This window comes from Pantherophis guttatus, chromosome 8 (assembly GCF_059756535.1).
Source record: "Pantherophis guttatus breed Tessera chromosome 8, ASM5975653v1, whole genome shotgun sequence".
NCBI classification, from domain to species: domain Eukaryota; kingdom Metazoa; phylum Chordata; class Lepidosauria; order Squamata; family Colubridae; genus Pantherophis; species Pantherophis guttatus.
The window spans coordinates 54,291,656-54,311,672 of NC_142070.1; the positions used below are offsets into that span (position 1 = coordinate 54,291,656).

At 36.3% G+C, this 20,017-nt stretch overlaps 1 protein-coding gene across 12 annotated transcripts in view; it reads left to right on the forward strand.

The window, feature by feature from the left end:
* LCORL (ligand dependent nuclear receptor corepressor like) overlaps nt 1-20,017 on the forward strand; it is a 151,221-nt gene that overhangs the window by 105,484 nt on the left and 25,720 nt on the right. For 8 of the 12 annotated variants that reach the window (XM_034442728.3, XM_087875205.1, XM_034442731.3 and 5 more), the window contains exons 5-6: nt 3,244-3,492; nt 11,768-11,855. In XM_034442728.3, coding sequence (XP_034298619.1) covers nt 3,244-3,492; nt 11,768-11,855 — 337 coding nt within the window. Of the gene's footprint in view, nt 1-3,243; nt 3,493-11,767; nt 11,856-13,076; nt 14,215-20,017 lie in introns of those variants that run through there. The other 4 variants (XM_087875211.1, XM_087875209.1, XM_087875210.1 and 1 more) reach the window with 2 other exon arrangements.

The window sequence follows — 20,017 nt, forward strand, 5'->3', positions numbered from 1 at the left end:
TCAGAGCATTTAAAAGAAAACAAGGGTTTTTTTCTTTTAAATGCTCTGAGAATCCCAGCTGAGTTCCCTGATCGGCAGAGGCTTTTTAAAGCCTCAGGGAACTCAGCTTGGATCCTCAGAGCCTTTTGAAAACATTTTTTTACAACCTCTTAGCCAAAGAGGTTGTAGAAAAAAATGGTTTAAAAAGTAAAAAAAAGAAATTGGCCACGCCTACCCAGTCACATTACCACCACCCCCACCAAGCCACGCCCACATAACCAGTAATAACAAATTTTAGATTTCACCCCTGGTGAGGAGGTATGAAATGAGTATTCTGTCCGCAAATCTGGTTTGGTATATAAACTTGTTTCTCTTTTAACTTTGCGATGCAGGGTCCTTTATTGAGCTTGAGTTGTTAAGTCAAGCAACATTAAATTAACTGAATCTTAAAAATCCACATTTTAAGGTTGACAATTTCTTCTTAAAACAGTTCCTTCTTTGCATGTTTTAAAAAAACCAAAGGTAATGTATGAACACAAATACTCAGAAGAGTATTTAAATTTAATTGCATACTGCATGCACTATTAGGAGTCGGCTGGTTAGGTTCTTTTTGTGGTTTTATTTTTTATATATAAATGCCTTTGGAATTAATTTCATAGAACATGGGGCAAAAAAAATAAAACCAACTCTGTATAAATCATTAGGAAAAGGACATAGAACATTTATAGGGCTTTTACTCATAGATTATACAGAATATTTTCCATATTTATTTTTGCATAACAAGCATCTCAAACTCAAATGCTAATACCTTCTGCCCTTGGAGGTTCAGAGGTGTAACATTATATTCTTTTTAGCACCAGAAAACAACCCTATGTATTTGCCCAGGAATTTTATATTTCAAATGTCATGTTATATGGTTAATTTATGTTAATTTACCAACTCTATGTAATTTTTTACATTCTGTTACAATGTCAGCTGGTTTGTTTTCTTCATAGTTTGCAAAATGTTTTGGTAGGAGAAAAATGGAAAATGATTTTAAATAAAAGAAGCATAGAATTAATGCAATTTTATCATGAAAAGATATCAAGACTTAAAACTGAGTTGAAATACTTTGAGCTACATTTTTTATGGCAAACAGGTAATATTCCTATTTGCCATAACTGAAGTCAAATTCTTAGTTCCAAAGTTTTATTTTTATACTCTATGCCAGGGATCTCCAACCCCTGGGCTGCAGACTGGGTGCCAGAAACTGGTCCGTGCAAACAAGCAAAGCCACTGGTCCCTGGTGCCCAAATGGTTGGGGAGACACTGTTTTATGATATATATAAGATACACAGGTAGTCCTTGTTTAGCAACCTTAAGAGGGACCAGTAATTGTAGAGCTAAATTTCGCAGTTGGCAAACAAAAAATAATATCACGATAGGCTTGCAATCTCACTTCCCATTTAATCATTAAGAGAGTCACTATAGTTGTAGGCAAAACATTGCGTAACTGCAACTTACAATTTCACTTTATTTATTTATTTTGTTAGATTTTTATCCTACCTTTATTACCTTGTAAGTAAGGGCGAACATAGATAATATTCATTCCTCCTCCTATTTTCCCTACAATAACAACCCTGTAAGATGGGTTGGGCTGAGAGACAATGTCTGGCCCAAGGTCACCCAGACAACTTTCATGTCTAGAACTGTTCTCCATTAACTTAATTGTCACAAACTCGTTGGGAAGCAACGAATTGGGAAAATTGGTTGCAAAACTAGTTTTATTTATTTATTTAATGCTATTGTGACTTCAAATGGTCTCTAAACAAGGCAGTTGGTAAACAAGAATTACCTGTACTCTGTGGTATATTTACAAGAAAAAATAACCCTCCAAAAAGTAGCCACTTCTAATACAGTAGGAACTTTTCAGCTGGACTCCACAGACGTTTAATTGGACTCCTCTACTCCTTGTGGTTTTCTGCAATAATGCAAGTTGCTTGATAGGCTGAAAAGTAAGCTCTTTTTGGCATGCAGTGCTTTAATTGTTGATGAAATTAGCTCTTGTGTTATTTTTGTTTTGCTTTTTGTGAATGGTCCTGAAAAGCACAAAAGGAATTATAGGAATAATTCAGAATGCATTGATGGAGATTTGCACAAAGAACTATCTATGTTCTTTCAGTTGTAAAAAAAAACCAAAACAATAAAATATCCAAAGAAGCTTCTTCTGAATTTGATGCAGTAAAACAGTTACATCTATGTTAATTTGGCTCTTTCATATGGAATAAATTATCATTCAGATGCAATGAAATACTTGCTGGTGTATCACCAAGCTGAAATGGGCAAACATTTGGGGCTAAGAGACGAGGGCTACCAGGAGAGGTGGCAGAGACACAGTTCACTGCTGCCACTGTACCGAACTCGAGCAAATGGTTGAACTTGGTGCAATGAGGGTGTGTGAAAATGAGATATGTCCAGCCTCCACTGCCCCCCTGCTGCCCCCCTTGCCCACCGCCCCTGAATGATCCAATCACTGCTGTTGCTGCCAAATGGCCCTTGGCAGCAGTGACAGAGGGTGTGAAAATAGACAATCCCCAGCTGCGCTTTGCAATGCCCACCTGCTTGCTCAGCTCTCCCTCTGTGGGAAGCTCCTAGCCATCGCTCTGCGCGCTCGCCTGCTCGCCTGGCTCTCCCTCCAGCTGCCCACGGTGAGCTGTCCCCATGGCGAATTGGCTGTGTTGATTTGTCCTGCGACGACTTGACAGTAGTAAATTGGCAGAGGCAACTTGGTGATGGCGAGATGGCTGTGCCAAGATGTCTGCGCTAGACCTGCTAAAACATATGAAGAACAGTTGCAGGATTAGGTATGTCTAGTAGTGAAAAGAAGGACTAGGGGTGACATGATAGCACTGTTCCAATATTTGAGGGGCTGCCACAAAGAAGAGGGGGTCCACCTGATTTTCCAAAGCACCAGAGGGCAAGACAAGAAGCAATGGATGAAACTAACCAAGGAGAGACGCAAACTTGAACTAAGGAGAAATTTCCTGACAGTGAGAACAATAAACCAATGGAATGGCTTATCTTCAGAGATTGTGGGTGCTCCGTTACAGGAGGCTTTTACAAAGAGACTGGACAGCCATTTGTCTGAAATAGTATAGGGTCTCCTGTTTAAGCACGGGGTTGGACCAGGAGACCTCCGAGGTCCCTTTTGTTATTCTGCGTTGTTAAAGGTATGCTGGAATATATTTTAATGTGTATGTGAATGGTACTCTTTTCTTCCCACAGATCTTCCTCAGAACTGTGATCCTAACATTCCCCTAGTTGCTCAGGAATTAATGAAAAAGATGATCCGTCAATTTGCAATTGAATATATTTCAAAAAATAGTAAACTGCAAGAAAATCGAAACGGTTCGTCATATGAAATGAGTCTGATATGTAAAGATTTCCAAATGAACCAAACCGAAAATCCACTTCAGGAAGAACAAGATAGCCCTCTAGACCTCACTGTGAATCGAACACAGGATACTCAGCAAGGTAATCCTTTTGAGTTGTTCATTTGATATTGTTGAAGATGAATGTATAATGTATCTGAAAGCAGTGTTGAAAATTTTGGTATTGCTGTTAGATTAGACTTGAGACTAGAAAATCTGTTTTGAATACCTATAGATTGCACTTAGTGCCAACCAGGAACGTATGGATATGAATTTAGTGTAGCATTTTTTCACTCTGCTCGCTGAATCTGCAGTTGAAATGATTGATGATTTTAGCCATGGGGTGAATAATTTCTGTGACTTTGAAATAATTGCTGAAGCAATGAAATCTCTGTTAAAAACAATTGCTAACGTTTTGGAACTAGATCCTGCAGAGGTGATTACTGTTTTCAGTGCTTTCATTAGCTATACACTATGTGCACAATTATTAGACACATTGTATTTTGGAGGATTAATTTTATTATTGATCAACTACAGTGCTCTCAGTCAATCCAAAATATTAATAAACCTCAAACCTGAATATTAAGGTAAAAGTGAGGTTTTTGGCTTTCTTAGGAGAATATCTGCACAATTATTGGGCAACTATTGGTGTGCAGAATTATTATGCAACTAAATGAAAAATGAAAATATGCTCATCTCACTTGTTTATTTGCATTTGTTAAAGTGATAATAATAAACAAACTATTCAAAGTGTACCAATAAACATTTCTGACATTTCCCCCAAAAAAGTAACCAATATAGCCACCCTTCTTCTCAATAACAGTCATAAGCCTTCCATTCATGGAGTCTTAACAGTTTCTTGATTTGTTGACGATCAACTGCAGCAGCAACCACAGCCTCCCAAACATTGTTCAGAGAGGTGTGTTCCTTCACCATAAAGCTCCCGTTTAAGAAGGACCCACAAGTTCTCAATAGGGTTTAAGTCAGGTGAGGAAGGGGTCATGTCATTATTCTTTGATCTTTAAGGCCTTTATTGGCTAGCCATTCAGTGGAGTACTTTGATGGATGCGATGGAACATTGTCCTGCATAAAAATTATAGTCTTCTTGAAAGATGCAGACTTTTTCCTGTATCACTGCTTGAAGAAGGTATCTTCTAAAAACTGGAAATAGGTTTTGAAGTTGATTTTGAGTCCATCTTCAACCCGTAAAGGTCCAACTAGCTCATATTTCATAATACCAGCCCATACCAATACCCCCGCTTGTGTCTTAGTCAAAGTGGAGCTCTGTACCCGTTACTGATCCAGCCATTGGCCCATCCATCTGTTCCGTCAAGAGTCACTCTCATCTCATCAGTCCATAAAACCTTTGAAAAATCTGTCTTCAGACATCTATGGAGATTACCAGTCATCCAGGGATTGTCCTAAATGTGGTTTTTTTTCCTTTCAACAGGCACTTTCTGGTTTTTCTTTGAAGACGTTTCGCTTCTCATCCAAGAAGCTTCTTCAGCTCTGACGAAGCTTCTTGGATGAGAAGCAAAACATCTTCAAAGAAAAACCAGAAAGTCCAGTTGCCTCTTGAAAGAAAAATAAAAATAAAGCACCTTTGTGACTGTCTTCAGATATTTCTTGGCCAGTCTTGCCATTTCAACTTTTGGGGGACAAAAAAGTGTGTCTTATGGAGCAAAAAATACGGTCTTGTTCAGTGGTGGTCGAGTGTCAGCCTTCCTTACCTGTCTCTCAGCACTGAGTACCTTGTACTTCTGGGCACTCCAGGTAGGTTGTAGTTCTGGAATATGACAGCACTGGAGGATAATGGTAGATTCATGTTTAATTCTTCTCAAATCTTTGGCAGTTAATGTGCATCTTTTTTTTCTCAACGTTTTTCTTGTAACCCTGTTGAATATTTGCAGCAAAACATTTGATGATTCTGTGAGCATGCCCCAATATCATAGCAATTTCAAGAGTGCTGCATCCCTCTGGAAGACCTTTTACAATTTTTGACTTTTCAAAGGCAATTAAATCTCTTTTTTGGCCCATTTTGCCTAAGAAAAAGAAGCTGCCTAATAATTATGCACACCTTGATATAGGCTGTTGATCTCCTTAGGCCACATCCTCCCTCCATACACAAATACATGTCATCTGATATGCTTATATCCACTAAGCATTCAGGTTTATACAATTTGAAGGTGGAAAATATGCATAAAATGATGATGTGGTCAAAATACTCACTTGCCTAATAATTGTGCATGCAGTTTATATCCTGCCCCTGACACCAGAAATGGGGTGCTAGATTGTCTGCTACTTTCAGTATCAAGGACAGCATTTTGCTAAATAGAGTTGCTGGGAAATGAAAGTTTCTTCTGCACTTCTGGTTGTTAGCATGGGTCTTTTTTTCTGACCTGAGGGTCTCATGCTAAGAGCTGATATTTAGGCTTTTGTTTCTGTACAAAGCCTTAGATCCTGCCCTGTTGCTAACTCCCTTGATACACAACTTCAGCAAAGTCTCATAGCCCATTGTATCAGACTCTGCAATTGCTGCCTAAAATGGCAAATTATTTTTACAATAAAAAGGAAACATTGTACAACCAGTTTTGATTTGGTTCTTGACTTCCTAGATGCTCTTCTGGCAAGGAGTTAGAATCATTTAGATGTCTGCTCATGAACAGTGCCAACAATTTTAGAGGCAAGCGGCTGATTACAAGACTGAGATACAATGCTACTGCTAAATGGGCTGTCATAAGGGTTCTCACTCATGATTCATCAAATGGTTGCAAGCATCCCCCTTTTCAGGAACTCTTCCTTTGGCAAGATGATAAAACATCCAGAGAAGGAAAAAGGAAGAAAATGCGGCCATGGTGCTACCGTGTTTCCCCGAAAATAAGACCGGGTCTTATTTTCTTTCAACCCCCGGCTCCTGGCTCCCTCGCTTTGTGCTTTTTATACACATACCAACATACTCACCCTGCCTGGGGCTGCCGTTTCCCCCTCCCAAGACTCCATTTCCAAGGAAAGAAGACCACTGGGGTGGCACTGGACTTTCCCCCTGCCCTGGCTCCTCTCAGCCTCAACTTTGCTCCTGAACACCTGCAGGCCACTTCCTTGGTTGAGCTCCGCCAGAGCTTGGTTCTGGGAGAGACCTTTGGAGAGCTGAAGGGGGGCTGAGGGCAAGGAGCAAGGTGAAGCTGATCTTTGCCTTTTCTCCTAAAAGCGCTCCTCAGGCACAGCCACTTCTGTAGCAGGAGACGCGCCCTTTGCCTTTCGCACTGGCCTTCCAAAAAGTGCTGTAGCAGCAGCTATCCACAATTTTTTTACTGTTATTTCATCACGACCCACATGGCCCAGTACAATGTTAAAAGTTAACATTCATAAATGTTACCTTAGCTGCACAGGAAAGGACAATGTGCAGTAAATCCTCACCACCACCACCACCATCACCTACAGATCGTTCTTTCAAAGAGGAGCCCTGTACAGACGCACATCCAAAAATGCTCCCTCCATGGCTTTGGAGCTTCCAGTCTTGCAATTCTGTGCAGGGAAGGCAGAGATTTGCTCCGAAGATGCAGCGGCAGAGCGTTGCACAAGGCAACCTCTGCAGCTACGGTAACATTTCTGAAACGTTAACTTTTAACACCATACTGAGCCACCTGGGTCGGGACAAAATAACAGTAAAAAAATTGTGGATAACTGCTGCTATAGTACCCTTCAGAAGGCCAGTGCAAGGTGTGTGGGGCACATTGCTTGGCCTCCTGCTTTTGAGGCCGCAATTGATGGCAAAAGCAGCCACGCTTGCTGGAGGCAGTGGCCGGAGTGGCACCCATGAGGCAGCTGTTCTGTGGAAGGAATTGCCTGCTGTGACTGTCACCATTACGTACAGAGGGTACGAGGCGTGTGGGGTGCGTCACTTGGCCTCCGGCTTCTTTTGCGGCCGCAATTGGCAGTAAAAGTGGCCATCCTTACTGGAGGCAGCGGCTAGAGCGGCTCAGCTGATCCGTGGGCCCTGATTAAGGGGCCAAGCAGCCCTGAGGTGACTAGGGAAGGGAAGGGAAGGGCTGCCTCCTGTCCTGGCCATGTCCACCCACCTCAATAGGGCTTATTTTATATTAGGCCTATCCCAAAAAATCGGGCTAGGCCTTATTTTTTGAATAGGTTGTATTTTGGGGAAAACACGGTAGTCATAGAGTGTTATAAGAATTAGCAACCTATATCTTTGCTTACTGCAGTCCATCATCATCTGAATTCATGACACATGAAGACCTTGGCCACAGGACTTTCAGTTGCTAAAAAAAGTTTTACTGAGAATATACGGGATGCTTATATTTTCTGACAACATCGCTCATGTTTGAATAAAATATGGAACATGATAGCATGTACTTTCAAATCCTTTGGGATTCATTGTTTGATATTCAAATGTCTGTTAAAATAAGACCTTTATGATATTGTAGCTGCCATTAATTCCAGCTAAATCTCTTGTGAGCTGAAAATATTGACAGATTGAACATGAGCAGAGTGCATTTGATAGAGGTTTCTACAACTTGTTCCTCAAGTATATTTTGAAAACATTGTCAGAGGATGCAGACTATCTTTGTTTATTAAAGCAGCTTGCATCTCAGGGATAGCTAGAAAACACTTTATGTATACATTTCCTTTCGATATACAAAAAAGAATATTTAAAATAGATTTTTTTTCTTTAATGGTTTTTCTTTCAAATTATGAAATGTTATGATAGAACTTCATGTAATTAATCTAGCTTTAACTAGATTGGGTTTTTTTTTTCTTTTATGTACTTTGGAATAAAACTACAGATTTTTTTAGTGTATCGTGGCCATCAGCCAAGTGACCATTCCACCTTGTCTTATGAGTCAGCTTTGTTTTAAGAAGGGTGCTTCAATGAAACGACTCCATCTTGCTGATGTCAGTAGATTTGTATTGTTGCAAAGAAGATTTCCTACCTGAGTAATAAACACCTTACCTTATTTGTAATCTTACTGAGAATTTTTTAAAATAAGGATCAGCAAAACAAACATTCCAGCAAACTGCATCTTCTCATCTGCTGCTCATCAAAAGAAGCTGTTGCTCATCCTCCTCCTTTACTGAAAAGTAAAGGCATATATGCCTTTATTGTTTTGGAACTACTGTAAGTGCTACTATTGGTGTTATCATCAAATAGCCAAGATTTTTGAGGTCTACTAATCCTAATACATTTCCTTAAAAAAAATCCTGTACTTTTTATTAATGCAGAGTTTTTGGACCACTAATAGTATTTGAGATCAAATTAGTAGTGTTCCAACCTTTTAATAAATTTCATACCTAAGAGTAGAATACCTTTTAATTCAACTGTTTCCATTTGTGCCTGCCCAAATTCTAAACTTACCATAACCATTTTATAGATGTTACTGCTTTTAGCAGTTTGTGTTTGCAGTTTCCTGCTGCATTTGAATTTTTTTCTGTTAAGTTTTCTTTGCAGTATATTTGAAAGAAAAGGTAAAAATACATATTATAAGTAAAAATACATGCATTCTCTTAGTGTAGAAAAGCATACAGAAAAAATATGCAACTTCACATCTTAATATAGCTGAAAAGGATGAATATGTTCAGTAGGTAATATAAGGAAAAAGCTGAGGAAGAAGGCAAATTGTACAACCCAGAACTGCCCTTGAATCCAAACATCTTACATAGTGTATATCTTTTATGTTAGTTGAGTTTGAATCCTATTTTAATTATTTTTTAAAAATTGTGGTCAAAGTTAAAATTCATAATCAAATTAGACTTTAATGCCTAATCATATGTAAAATAAGTTGTAAAAAACTGTTAGCTAGCATTAATATTGTGATTTAATGGGATATATTAGACTAGGAGTTATTTAAATTGTACATCTTATTTAACTGAAATTATGTGAAGAATGATTTAAATTCTTGGCATATTGCTTAACACCTTGTAAGCCACCCTGAGTCTCTGGAGAAGGGCGGCATATAAATCAATTTTTTTAAAAAAAATGATTATAATTTTAAATTGTTTTGGACCATATACACACATGAACACACTGTTAAATTTTCATTCTGTTTTCTAATTGTCTGAAAAAAATAGGAAACATAGAAACAAAGTACTCTTCAGTCAATGTTCATTTCCATCAAAGGAGAAATGAAATCTGTTGCAGAAAAAATCTTTGTTTCTGCTATATTGCAGAAATTACAGTAATCCTTGAGTAACGAATGTAATGCAGCCTGTCAATTACATTCATAACCCAAGGATTCGTAGGAGTGACCTGGCCACAATCACTCCCTCCTTTCGCCCATGCATTCGCTAATCGAATGCACGGATCGTTAACTGCACATGAGGTATTTCAGGGTGGGGAAGGCCAAGGGGGCCTAGCGATAGAACAGGCCACCTGCTTTAGACCAACCAAGACCTCCCCTGACCAACTGAGATACCTCATTCTCCTTCCTCTGGGGTCCCCACAAGTGCTCCCCCCCATTCTGCCATGCTGGGTCACTTATCTTATGAAGATCTGTCTCCTCTCCAGCCTCTCTGTTTCTTTGCCTGCTCCCTCCTTCCTCATTGACAAAGCACTTGAGGCAGCCTTCGGTGATGCTTGAGGAGGCCTTTGGTGATGAAAAAGGAGGCCCAGAGGGATGCACACGCTCCTCCAGGCCTTCTTTATTGCCGCCAAAGCACTTGAGGAGGCCTTTGGTGATACCTGAGGAGGCCTTCATCGATGAAAAAGGCCTGGAGGGATGTGCATGCCTCTCTAGGCTGCCTTTCTTGTTGCCAAAGTGCTTGAGGAGGCCTTCGGCAACACTTCAAGTAGCCTTCGGCAATGAGAAAGGAAGCTCAGAGATACACGCACCCCTCCTCTGTGCCTCGTTTCTCTCGGCAAAGCGCTTGAAGATTGCATCCCTGTAGGCTTCAGCAGCCCTTTGTAAAAAGCCTTTGCTGATAGGAACAGACCTTCGGAGGGATGGTGGTGGTGCCAATAAAGGCATTTTGCAAAGGGTTGCCAAAGCTTACAGGAATGTAATTTCCCTGTAGACTTTGGTAAGGAAATGGGAAACCGAGGGAAGGCCTGAAGGACCTAAGTTTTCCCTCTATTTGCAAACATTCAGGCCTCAATTCACAGAGAACAGAGGCTTAAAATAGTGTGAGATTACACAAGATCAATAGCATGAGATCTTGCGCTACTGATCTTGCCTGATCTTGTGGTACGTTAGGCCTCTGTTCTCTGTGAATGCACTGAAGGCCTGAAGCAACGAAGCAGGCAAAGAAACCATGACAGATCTTTGCAAGGTAAGTGAGTCTCAAGAGGAGAAGTTCCTATGAAAACCCGGCCTGGTGTGGTGGAATAGGCAGGGCAAATGTTGCAGCGCCTCTGTTGTTGTTCCTAAGTGTGAACAATAGCCACGGTGCTACAACATTCGTAATTTCGGAACTGGTTTGTAAGTACGGGGGGGGGGGTGGTAAGTTGTGACTTCGAACAGTTGCTAAGTGAACTGTCGTAATGTGTGGATTACTTTTTCCTTCAGTTTTCTTTTGGTAATACCAGGAATTAACAATGATGGAAACTTATTAAACTGTGACTTAATACAAGATTCTAATTCATTATTAATACCTGACATTTTACTGAGATTTTTTAAATTTTCTGCTTAAGTAAATCTTCTTGAAATTAAGTTATCATCTTCTTCACCAAAGAGCCACTTTGAAAAATAAGAAATATATACAATTCTCAGCTATGGGATTTTTTTGTAAGGATCTCTGCACAATTGGATAATAGATCTTGTGGTAGTAAAGAGACATTTTTATTTTGTGCCTATTGTTCAATCTGAGTTTGCTGGTGATTGTGAAAGATATCTAGTTACACTTATATTTCTCAGTGCTTCTGTTCTATGATACGTTGTTCCACATTAGATGAACATTACATTTTGAAATATTTCCCTGTTGGAATATTCCCACAATTACAATTTTTAAATCTTTTTAATTTTTAAATCCTGGAATTGATTTTATTGTCCAGATGTTTTTTAATATTGGGAACTGTTGAAAAATAGCACAATACTGTTCTAATCTAATTCAGACTCCACAATGTGATTCTGCTGGATAGGGTTTATATACTTAGTGCTGTCTTGCTACTAGCAAGTATTTAAAAAATCAAAAGGGTAACATTCGCAGGCACCTGCAGGTTTCAGAGACCAACTGAATTTTTTTTTTAAAAGTAATGGGTGTTTGCAATAATAGTACTCTCATCATCCTTGAGTTGCACAGCACAAGACATAAAGATTAATAACAGAAATTGATGTATAGCATGAGAGTATCTTAGTAGTTGCTCTTTTTCATTTTGTTGTTATAATAGTATATGTTTTTTACTCTTTCATGCTTCATTTTTATAATAGGGGATGGAGTGCTAGATCTCTCTACGAAGAAAACAAACTTGGAACAGTCACAGTATGATGGGTCATGTTCTGAAAATTCATTGTCTGGGTAAGCATAATAAGCATTATTCTGCTTTATTTTAAAGGGAGTAGGTGGAAGTAAGACAAACGTGAAGATTTATTTTGTAATTGACTTATATAAAATGTATGTTGATACATTTGACTCTTCTTCTTTGCTTATGCCAGGGTTTCACTCATAATTGTATGTTTGTGTATAACTCATATAATTCATTTTGTGTTTTTCACTTTTTTCTGTTAAAGAAAAGTTATCAGAACAATCACCAAACTTTAGTTCATGTTCCTAAAAAAAAAATGCTTATGTACATAATGCAATTAGGAAACTAAGTAATAGAATCAAATCTATCTGATATGAATTTAAACCATTGGAAAAAGAAAAATATTTTACATTTTAATAGATTTTGGATGTTAGAAGAAAATTAAAGGAACTACAATTTTAGTACCCCAAAAAGAGAGTGCTCTTGCATTTTTATTTTACTATGGTATGTGATGTCATGCTACCAAGATACCATTTATGAATGGTTAATATGCTGCTGTAATAAATATTTACTGAAATTACATTGAAGTAACATGTTATAATTCTGACATCTTTCCAGTCATAACAGTCACTTATCATTTGTGTAATAGAGTTATTCCTTTGGAAAAAAAAAACCCAGAAAAACTGCTTGCATTACATATCTTTCTTTCTATCTCCCTGTCCCCTTACTAGTCACACACATTTCTAACTTTACTAGAAATTAGAAGTAGTTTTAGGACTTTTAATTGCATTTTTACAAAAACTGGATATGTTAAGGTTCTTTTTAATAGTTATAAACAACGTTTCTATAAGGGGTTGACTCTTTTATTACTTGTTTAGCGGTAACGTCACGTTTCTACTAACAAAATTCCTTTAGGATGGGGACATTCAGTGGATGTTAGATTGTGAAAAAAGAAGTTTTAAGTGTTACTCTGCGAGCATTTGTCAAAAGGGAATTGAAAACAGATGACAAAGTTACCAAATCCTGAGCTAGGATTTAAAGTTCTTGGAAGGGCTGCTCTAGAAGCTGGGCTATCATTTTCTCACATGGTCCTACCAGAACTCTAACATTTGCTATGGTAATCAATAGCTACCACAACTCAAAGCCTTAAAAGTGTCAGAAGCAGTGATGTTACCTAAGCAAGGAGTATAATAAAGGAGTGGACCCTTCCCTTCCATAGCTGTGTGAGAGTCTCTCATGCATCAGTTCACCATCGTTTCATTCCATCCATCCAGGAGACTCCACAGAAACAGAGAGGACTTTGTGGAAAGAAGTGCTGAGTTTGCAGATGGTTTGCTCTCAAAAGCCTTGAAAGACGTTCAGTCTGGAGCACTGGACATTAATAAAGCAGGCATCCTTTATGGCATACCTCAAAAAACTTTACTTCTCCACTTAGAAGCCTTACCAGCAGGAAACCCTGCACTCTTTAAAAACAAAACTCGAGATTTCAAGGACATCTGTTCTTACAAGGACAGTCCAGAGCCCTGTGCCGTGCTGCAAAAAGTAGCCTTGTGGGCAAAAGCTCAAGCAGAGTGCACAGAAAAAAATAAACTTAGTCTACTTGAAACCTCAGAATTAAGATTCCCAACAGCTTCCAATTACCTCCACCAATTAACTTTGCAAAGAATGGTCACTCAGTTTAAAGAAAAAAATGAAAGTGTACAATATGAAATGTCAGCTCCAGCTGTGCAATTAAAAATTCCTCAGCTGAGGATGAGTGCTGTTCCCAAACAGCATGAGAATGCTGGACTTCTGGATGTCATGTACCATGTTTCCAAAACCTCATCAGTCTTAGAAGGATCAGCTCTTCAAAAACTGAAAACTATATTCCCCAAACAGAGCAAAGTGGAATGTTCTGCATCTGTAACTCCTTCAAGTCTGGACACCTATTTTCTGCATGGGGACCTCTCTCCTTTGTGTCTTAATACTAAGAACGGCATTGTTGATGGCACCTCCGAATCCACAGAAGACGGCTTAGACCGTAAGGATAATAAACAACCAAGGAAAAAACGTGGTCGCTACCGGCAATATGATCATGAAATAATGGAGGAAGCTATTGCAATGGTAATGAGCGGGAAAATGAGCGTTTCCAAAGCACAAGGGATCTATGGGGTACCTCACAGCACTTTAGAATACAAAGTTAAAGAGAGATCTGGAACTCTGAAGACACCTCCGAAGAAGAAGCTCCGATTACCAGACACTGGGATGTTTAATATCACTGATTCAGGGACTGGCACCTGCAAAAACAGCAGCAAGCCTATGTAGTTAATTTGTTAGAAACACTCTGTGTGTGTGTGTGTGTGTGTGTGTGTGTGTGAGTGTACATGTGTGTGCGCGTGTGCAGGTGTAAGCATATATGCAGGAGAAACATGTTCACTTAGAAGAAATGAAATTTTGCAGTTCAGAAACCACATACATGCCTTTTTGAAGAATAATCTTATTCAGGGTTTTCACTGTGGACAATATGATAGAATTGATCACAATTGTGATAGTTTGCATTTAATATAATCCTTGTACAAATAAGTGAAAAGGATTCAGGTTTTATTTAGTTGTCAGCATAAAATGTTGGGAACTTCTATTTGTCATGTGAAATATTACTTTTTACTGGTGAAGATTGACCCTAGCTAAGTAATCCATCCTATTAAGGAAATACATGATTTGTGCTTTTAGGGCATTTATCCTCTCAAAATATTTTCAGAAGTTGCTCGCAACTGAAAATAAGCAAATCAAGAGAAGAGGACAGTTCTAGTTTCTTAATGTGGAAACTGATATGAAGTATTAGTTAAAACCAGACATTGGAAAAGAAAGTACATTAGAGCGTAACATTGGATATAAAGTAAATATTTCATTTTTAAAAGCGTGTTAGCAACAAAACTGGTTTATTAAAATGTTATTGTTGGTTTAGCAAGAAATTGGTGTTTACAAAATATATGCTTGTAAAAACTGACAAATTTAGTTGTAGCTATAGAATAACTATGAAATGAGATGGAATACTAAAGGCATACATAAAATGGTTTTCCTTTAGTATGGAAAATAAGCTAACATAAGGGTTGAAGAGAAAAGTTGGAATGCATATTAGAGCATGTTTCATAATGTGCACAGAATGAGCTTGAAAATGGTTATATTGATTTAAGTGTACTGGTAGTTAGTTGGTTTTATGACTACTTACATTTATTTAAGGATTGTTTAACACTCCTATTGAAAAACCTCACAATAACAGTAACGTTTTCGCTGCTGTGACATTTCAAACCTTTTTCAGTTTATCAAAATGAATATCAGGTTTTCATTTTGGTGGGCCGACACATCATTATTTTGCTAATAACCAAATCTTGCAGTTCAGGGTCTTGATAGAATTACCGATTTAAAAAACAGTAAAAACTGTTTTGAATTTTCAGTACTAGAAATTCTTTGTATATTTACTATTTGGAAGCTGGATTTTATTTATTTTATAATATAAGAACTGTCTTTTGAGGAGATATATATACATAATATAATATAATATAATATAATATAATATAATATAATATAATATAATATAATATAATTAATATAATTAATATAATATAATATAATATAATATAATATAATATAATATAATATAATATAATATAATATACCTCAGAGGACAGTTCTTTATATTACAGTTTTTGAATGATCTTCAGATTACTCATAATTGGAAATGATCCTTCTCACAGAAAAAATCCAGTAGGGTTCACAAAGAAATGTGCTCACCTTACAAATGTGCTAACAGACCTCTGAGCTTTAAGGGGATTAAAAAGTTTGCATGCTTTTCTTGTATTCCTAGGCAATTGCACTACTTACTAAAATTATATAAGCTCTGGCATTTGTGTTATCTTTATCAAATATCTATCAGGGTGGGAATTCAAAAACTTGCAATTACTTACTGATTGATCAATTGATTGATTGAGTGATTGATTGATTGATCATACGCCTCAATGCATCTTTAGTTAGGGAGCAAAGGGAGGAGTAAATTTCTCTGGAGCTCTACAGCAGTTTCACTGTGGGTAAGCAATTGCTTACTAGAAGGACCATACTCATTTGATTTTATATATTACATAACTTTATAATTTCCTACCATTTCTGCATATGAATGAAGACATCAATTTTTCATTGAAAAAATTAGATTTTTATGGGGAAAATTAATATTTCCAAAATTGTTATTTTTCCCATATATGGATGACTGAATATGTTTCACTCACACTTAATATAAGAGTTCATTATTTAAATTCTGTGAATTGTACTGTCTATAGTATATTCACATTTGATACTTTTTGAAAATGTCATTCAATTTGGTAATTTCAGAGTAGACTAGGAAGAGATTTGACCCCTAATAAGTTGGGGTTACTTACAACACAACCATGTAATCAGTTGATTGAGAATTTATATGATCTGTGCTGAATTTTCTTCAGCTCAACTGCATGGGAAACAAACTAAAAAATTAAAAGTCATACCACAGATGAGATTAACATTTGTCAAAGTCATCCTTAATTTTAAAGAACTAAGCCATATGTTCATCAGGATTAAGATTATTCATTAATAATATATTTCCCCAATAGAAAACAAGATTTCAGGTTTATTTGGAGGACTGCTAGGACCTATGGTTCATTGCTTGATGTGTGGACTTGGGATACAGAGCTTTTACATCCAACCTCCTGTTACAACTCCTTACTTCCCCAGGGTATGAGATAAGGATAGGATGAGCAGGGAAGGAAGAAGAATACACCCATTCAAGACTGGGACTTGTTTGTCCCCAGTCTGTTTTTTAAATGTTTTAGACAATATTAAATTCATGTCTATATCAAAGACAAATTGCAGTACTCTTTTAATATCATTTAAATGGTGGCCTGACCAAAAAGTAACAGGATTCATAAAATCAGGGATCATTTTGCTATTGACTTTAACTGTGGTAGTTTTGTATGTAATGTTATAATTAATTTACAGCGTTTTCGTAATTGTATTTATTTTTGGCCAGAAATAGTATATTAAAATATTTTTTGATAGTTTGTAGATAATGTTCAACCTGTAAGTTTTAAAAAGAAATGTTAATTATTTGTAATGAATAGGCTGAACCTTTGATTATACAACTGAGGAAAGGCAGGGAAATACATAAACTCCCCCCTCATCCGCCCCATTATATCCATTCAAAAGGCTATTTAAATTATAATTTTAAACTACTTTTCAGATTCAGTTACCAGTCACTACTTAGAAATTGACAAGTTTCTGAAAATTCATATTTCAGTAGACTTTTAAATGAAGATGAAAGCAGGCCTTCTTGCTTTCTACTTATTTGAATGTTTCTCAAGTATTTTATATTAAAAAGAAAAAAACAGTGCCTCTGTTTTTAGAACTACTGCTCAGTAAATTAAACCATTTCTGGTAGCTAATGACTATTTTATATTAAATTAAATTGTATAATAACTTTAGTGAGACTGATTTTTTTAGTTGTTTACAGTACAAATATTTGTATTTGTGTTTTGTTTTTATTTTAAATTGCAGTATTTTCATTGTTGCAGTAATTTAGTAAAACTCTGTGGCTGCCTTGATTTTTGACAGATTTTGTTAATAACTGATATCTAGGCAATTAGTTCTATTTATGCATAAATCAATTGCACTATAATTCATGAATTATTTATTACAATATTTTCTAATGAATTCCATGTATTTGTCTTGTGTTGTACATGTACTGTAATTCTGTTTCCTCTTTGTGTTGTTGTATTTCCAGATCTGATTGTATGAATTTGTTAATGTGTTTCTATGTTGTAATTTTTAGTAAAGCACTTCAATGCTTTTGCACATAAATTTACAACACTAATGTGTGATTGATTTGTCATTCAGTAAAAGGAAAATTCTTCATGTTGGCTTACTTGATTTACTCTATGAGCCTAATTTTATTGGTAAAATGGCAGTGCAGACTGAACCATAAAGTAAGACACATTAGATACCAGGAAAGATACTTAATAGATAAAGTGCTGCTTTTTTGCACAGCCACATATTTCTTTGTGCAGTAAGACCTCATGATTGTGCCCTTGGTTTGTTAAGTTTAAGGAATTGAATTGTAGCATTATAACTAATGCTAATGCTATAATTAATGCTAAATTATGTTCATAAATTTTCATTTGCAGACTGCATAGTTCAATTGAGCCTCAGTTTCCAGGACTTCAGAATTATGTGACTTTTATGGTACAAAATATGTTAATAAACACATTCTATTTAATCATGTTACAATTTTTCTATTATCATATATGAGAGGAAAAGATTACAAAGTTTAAATTGTTGGTACATATATACCATAGTATATGCATGTCTATTAAATGTGTGCACTGGGGATCAGCAAGTAAACCTTAATAAAGATTGTGAAGGGACAGATTACTGAAGAGATATCACTTTCCATACTAAAAGCTTGCATACTGTGTGAACAGGGCTAAACATACATATAGTTATACATGCAGAGTTAAGAGCAAGATTTATCACTTTTGCTTACAGTATAGTTACCAAATAGTTTCATCAGCCCTGCTTTGCAGAACTCTTTATGGTCAGTACTTCCATTGCAAAGAAACTTACATACTTTGTAGATGGAGTTGCCCTTGGAAGGATCACATCATTTAGCCATCTAATGCCTATTAATTCTCAGATTACCAGTGACTTGTCAACCAAATGGGTAGAAGCCTGAGATAATTTAGCTGGAGATAATGGATATTTAATATGCTTTTACATAGACATGTTATTGATGTTGCATCATATTAATTGGTTTCTTCAGAAAGGCAGGAATCAAAACAGTCATTTCTTAAACTGGTTAGACAGGAAACCTGATATATTACTATCATATGGTTGTAATTTTGGAGTAGATTGCACTTTATTGCTGGGATAGTGTGTCATGTTCAGAGTTTGGTGATCTGTTTGAAATACATTACTTTTCTGAAACAGAATTGTATATTAATACATTTAAAAGTATTGATAGACATTAATATTTGAGGCTGCATTATGCAATTTCCCCCCTTAAATCACTATTTACTTTTTGTTGTGAACAATTAACTTTTCAGTTTGAATTAATGACTTGGTAAGTAGTAACAATTTTTAATATTTTGTAGTTGGAATATTTCAAGCAGTAGGTGTTGTAGGTGAATTCTTAGTTATATCTTACTTCACTGAATAATTCTAGAGGAAGACACATATTTATACACATAGTGGTGTGTGTGTGTGTGTGTGTGTGTGTGTGTAATCACTGTGTGTATATAGTTTTTTATAAACTAAAATATATACAGATAAATATATATCTGCCATCTGAAAGCCATTATAATAATTAATAAAATAGAGCTCTGTATATAGTTTAGTTTACAAGAAAAGTATCCATTATATATTGCAGTTTGTTAACCTTGTCCCTCAAGGTCCTAGGAAGTCCACTTGGGTTAAATTCTAATTATACACAAGAGAAAGACAAGGAAATAAATTTGTGGCAAAGACTTAAAAAGAAATGATTCTCTGAGAAGATAGCTTACTTTCAATTAAAAAGAAATTGATCAAGTTAAGCACGTAGGTAGATCAAGTTAAGCACATTTTTATTTTCATTAATGTAATAAGAGAATTAAATATACTAATTTGCTTAATTATATACTTGCCCTCTAAAATAAATTCATAAAAAGGAATTGGTTTTTATTCCATTGGACCTTTCATAGAAAAGCTTCAAATGACATTTAATTTGTATATGTACTCCTCCGTAATCCTAAATATCATTATTAAAAAATAAGGGGCTGCTCAACAAACTGTCAGTCTCCTCCATAAATATGACACTTAAGTACAAAAATTGTGCCTTGCACATATGATGTCATCTCCGTGCTGGGTATATGTGTAGTCCAAAATGTATTTTTAAGATACATGGGACTTCTTATTTTAAAGTGGAATTTATACAGAAGACATCTGAGTCCTTGCTGATTTCAATATAATTTGTGTATGATTAAAATATAGTTAGGATCACAACCATAATTTCTTTATTTAAATGTTGAATTAAAAAAATATTTCTTTAATTGCTCTTAAAATAGTAAACAGGATGCTACTGAATGCATTACATGGAAAAACACATCTTGCTAAATCTTTTTGTTAAGTTTTTTTTCCCTTTTCTTTTACAATGTGTTTACAAAATGCATTGAGTGGAAGTTTT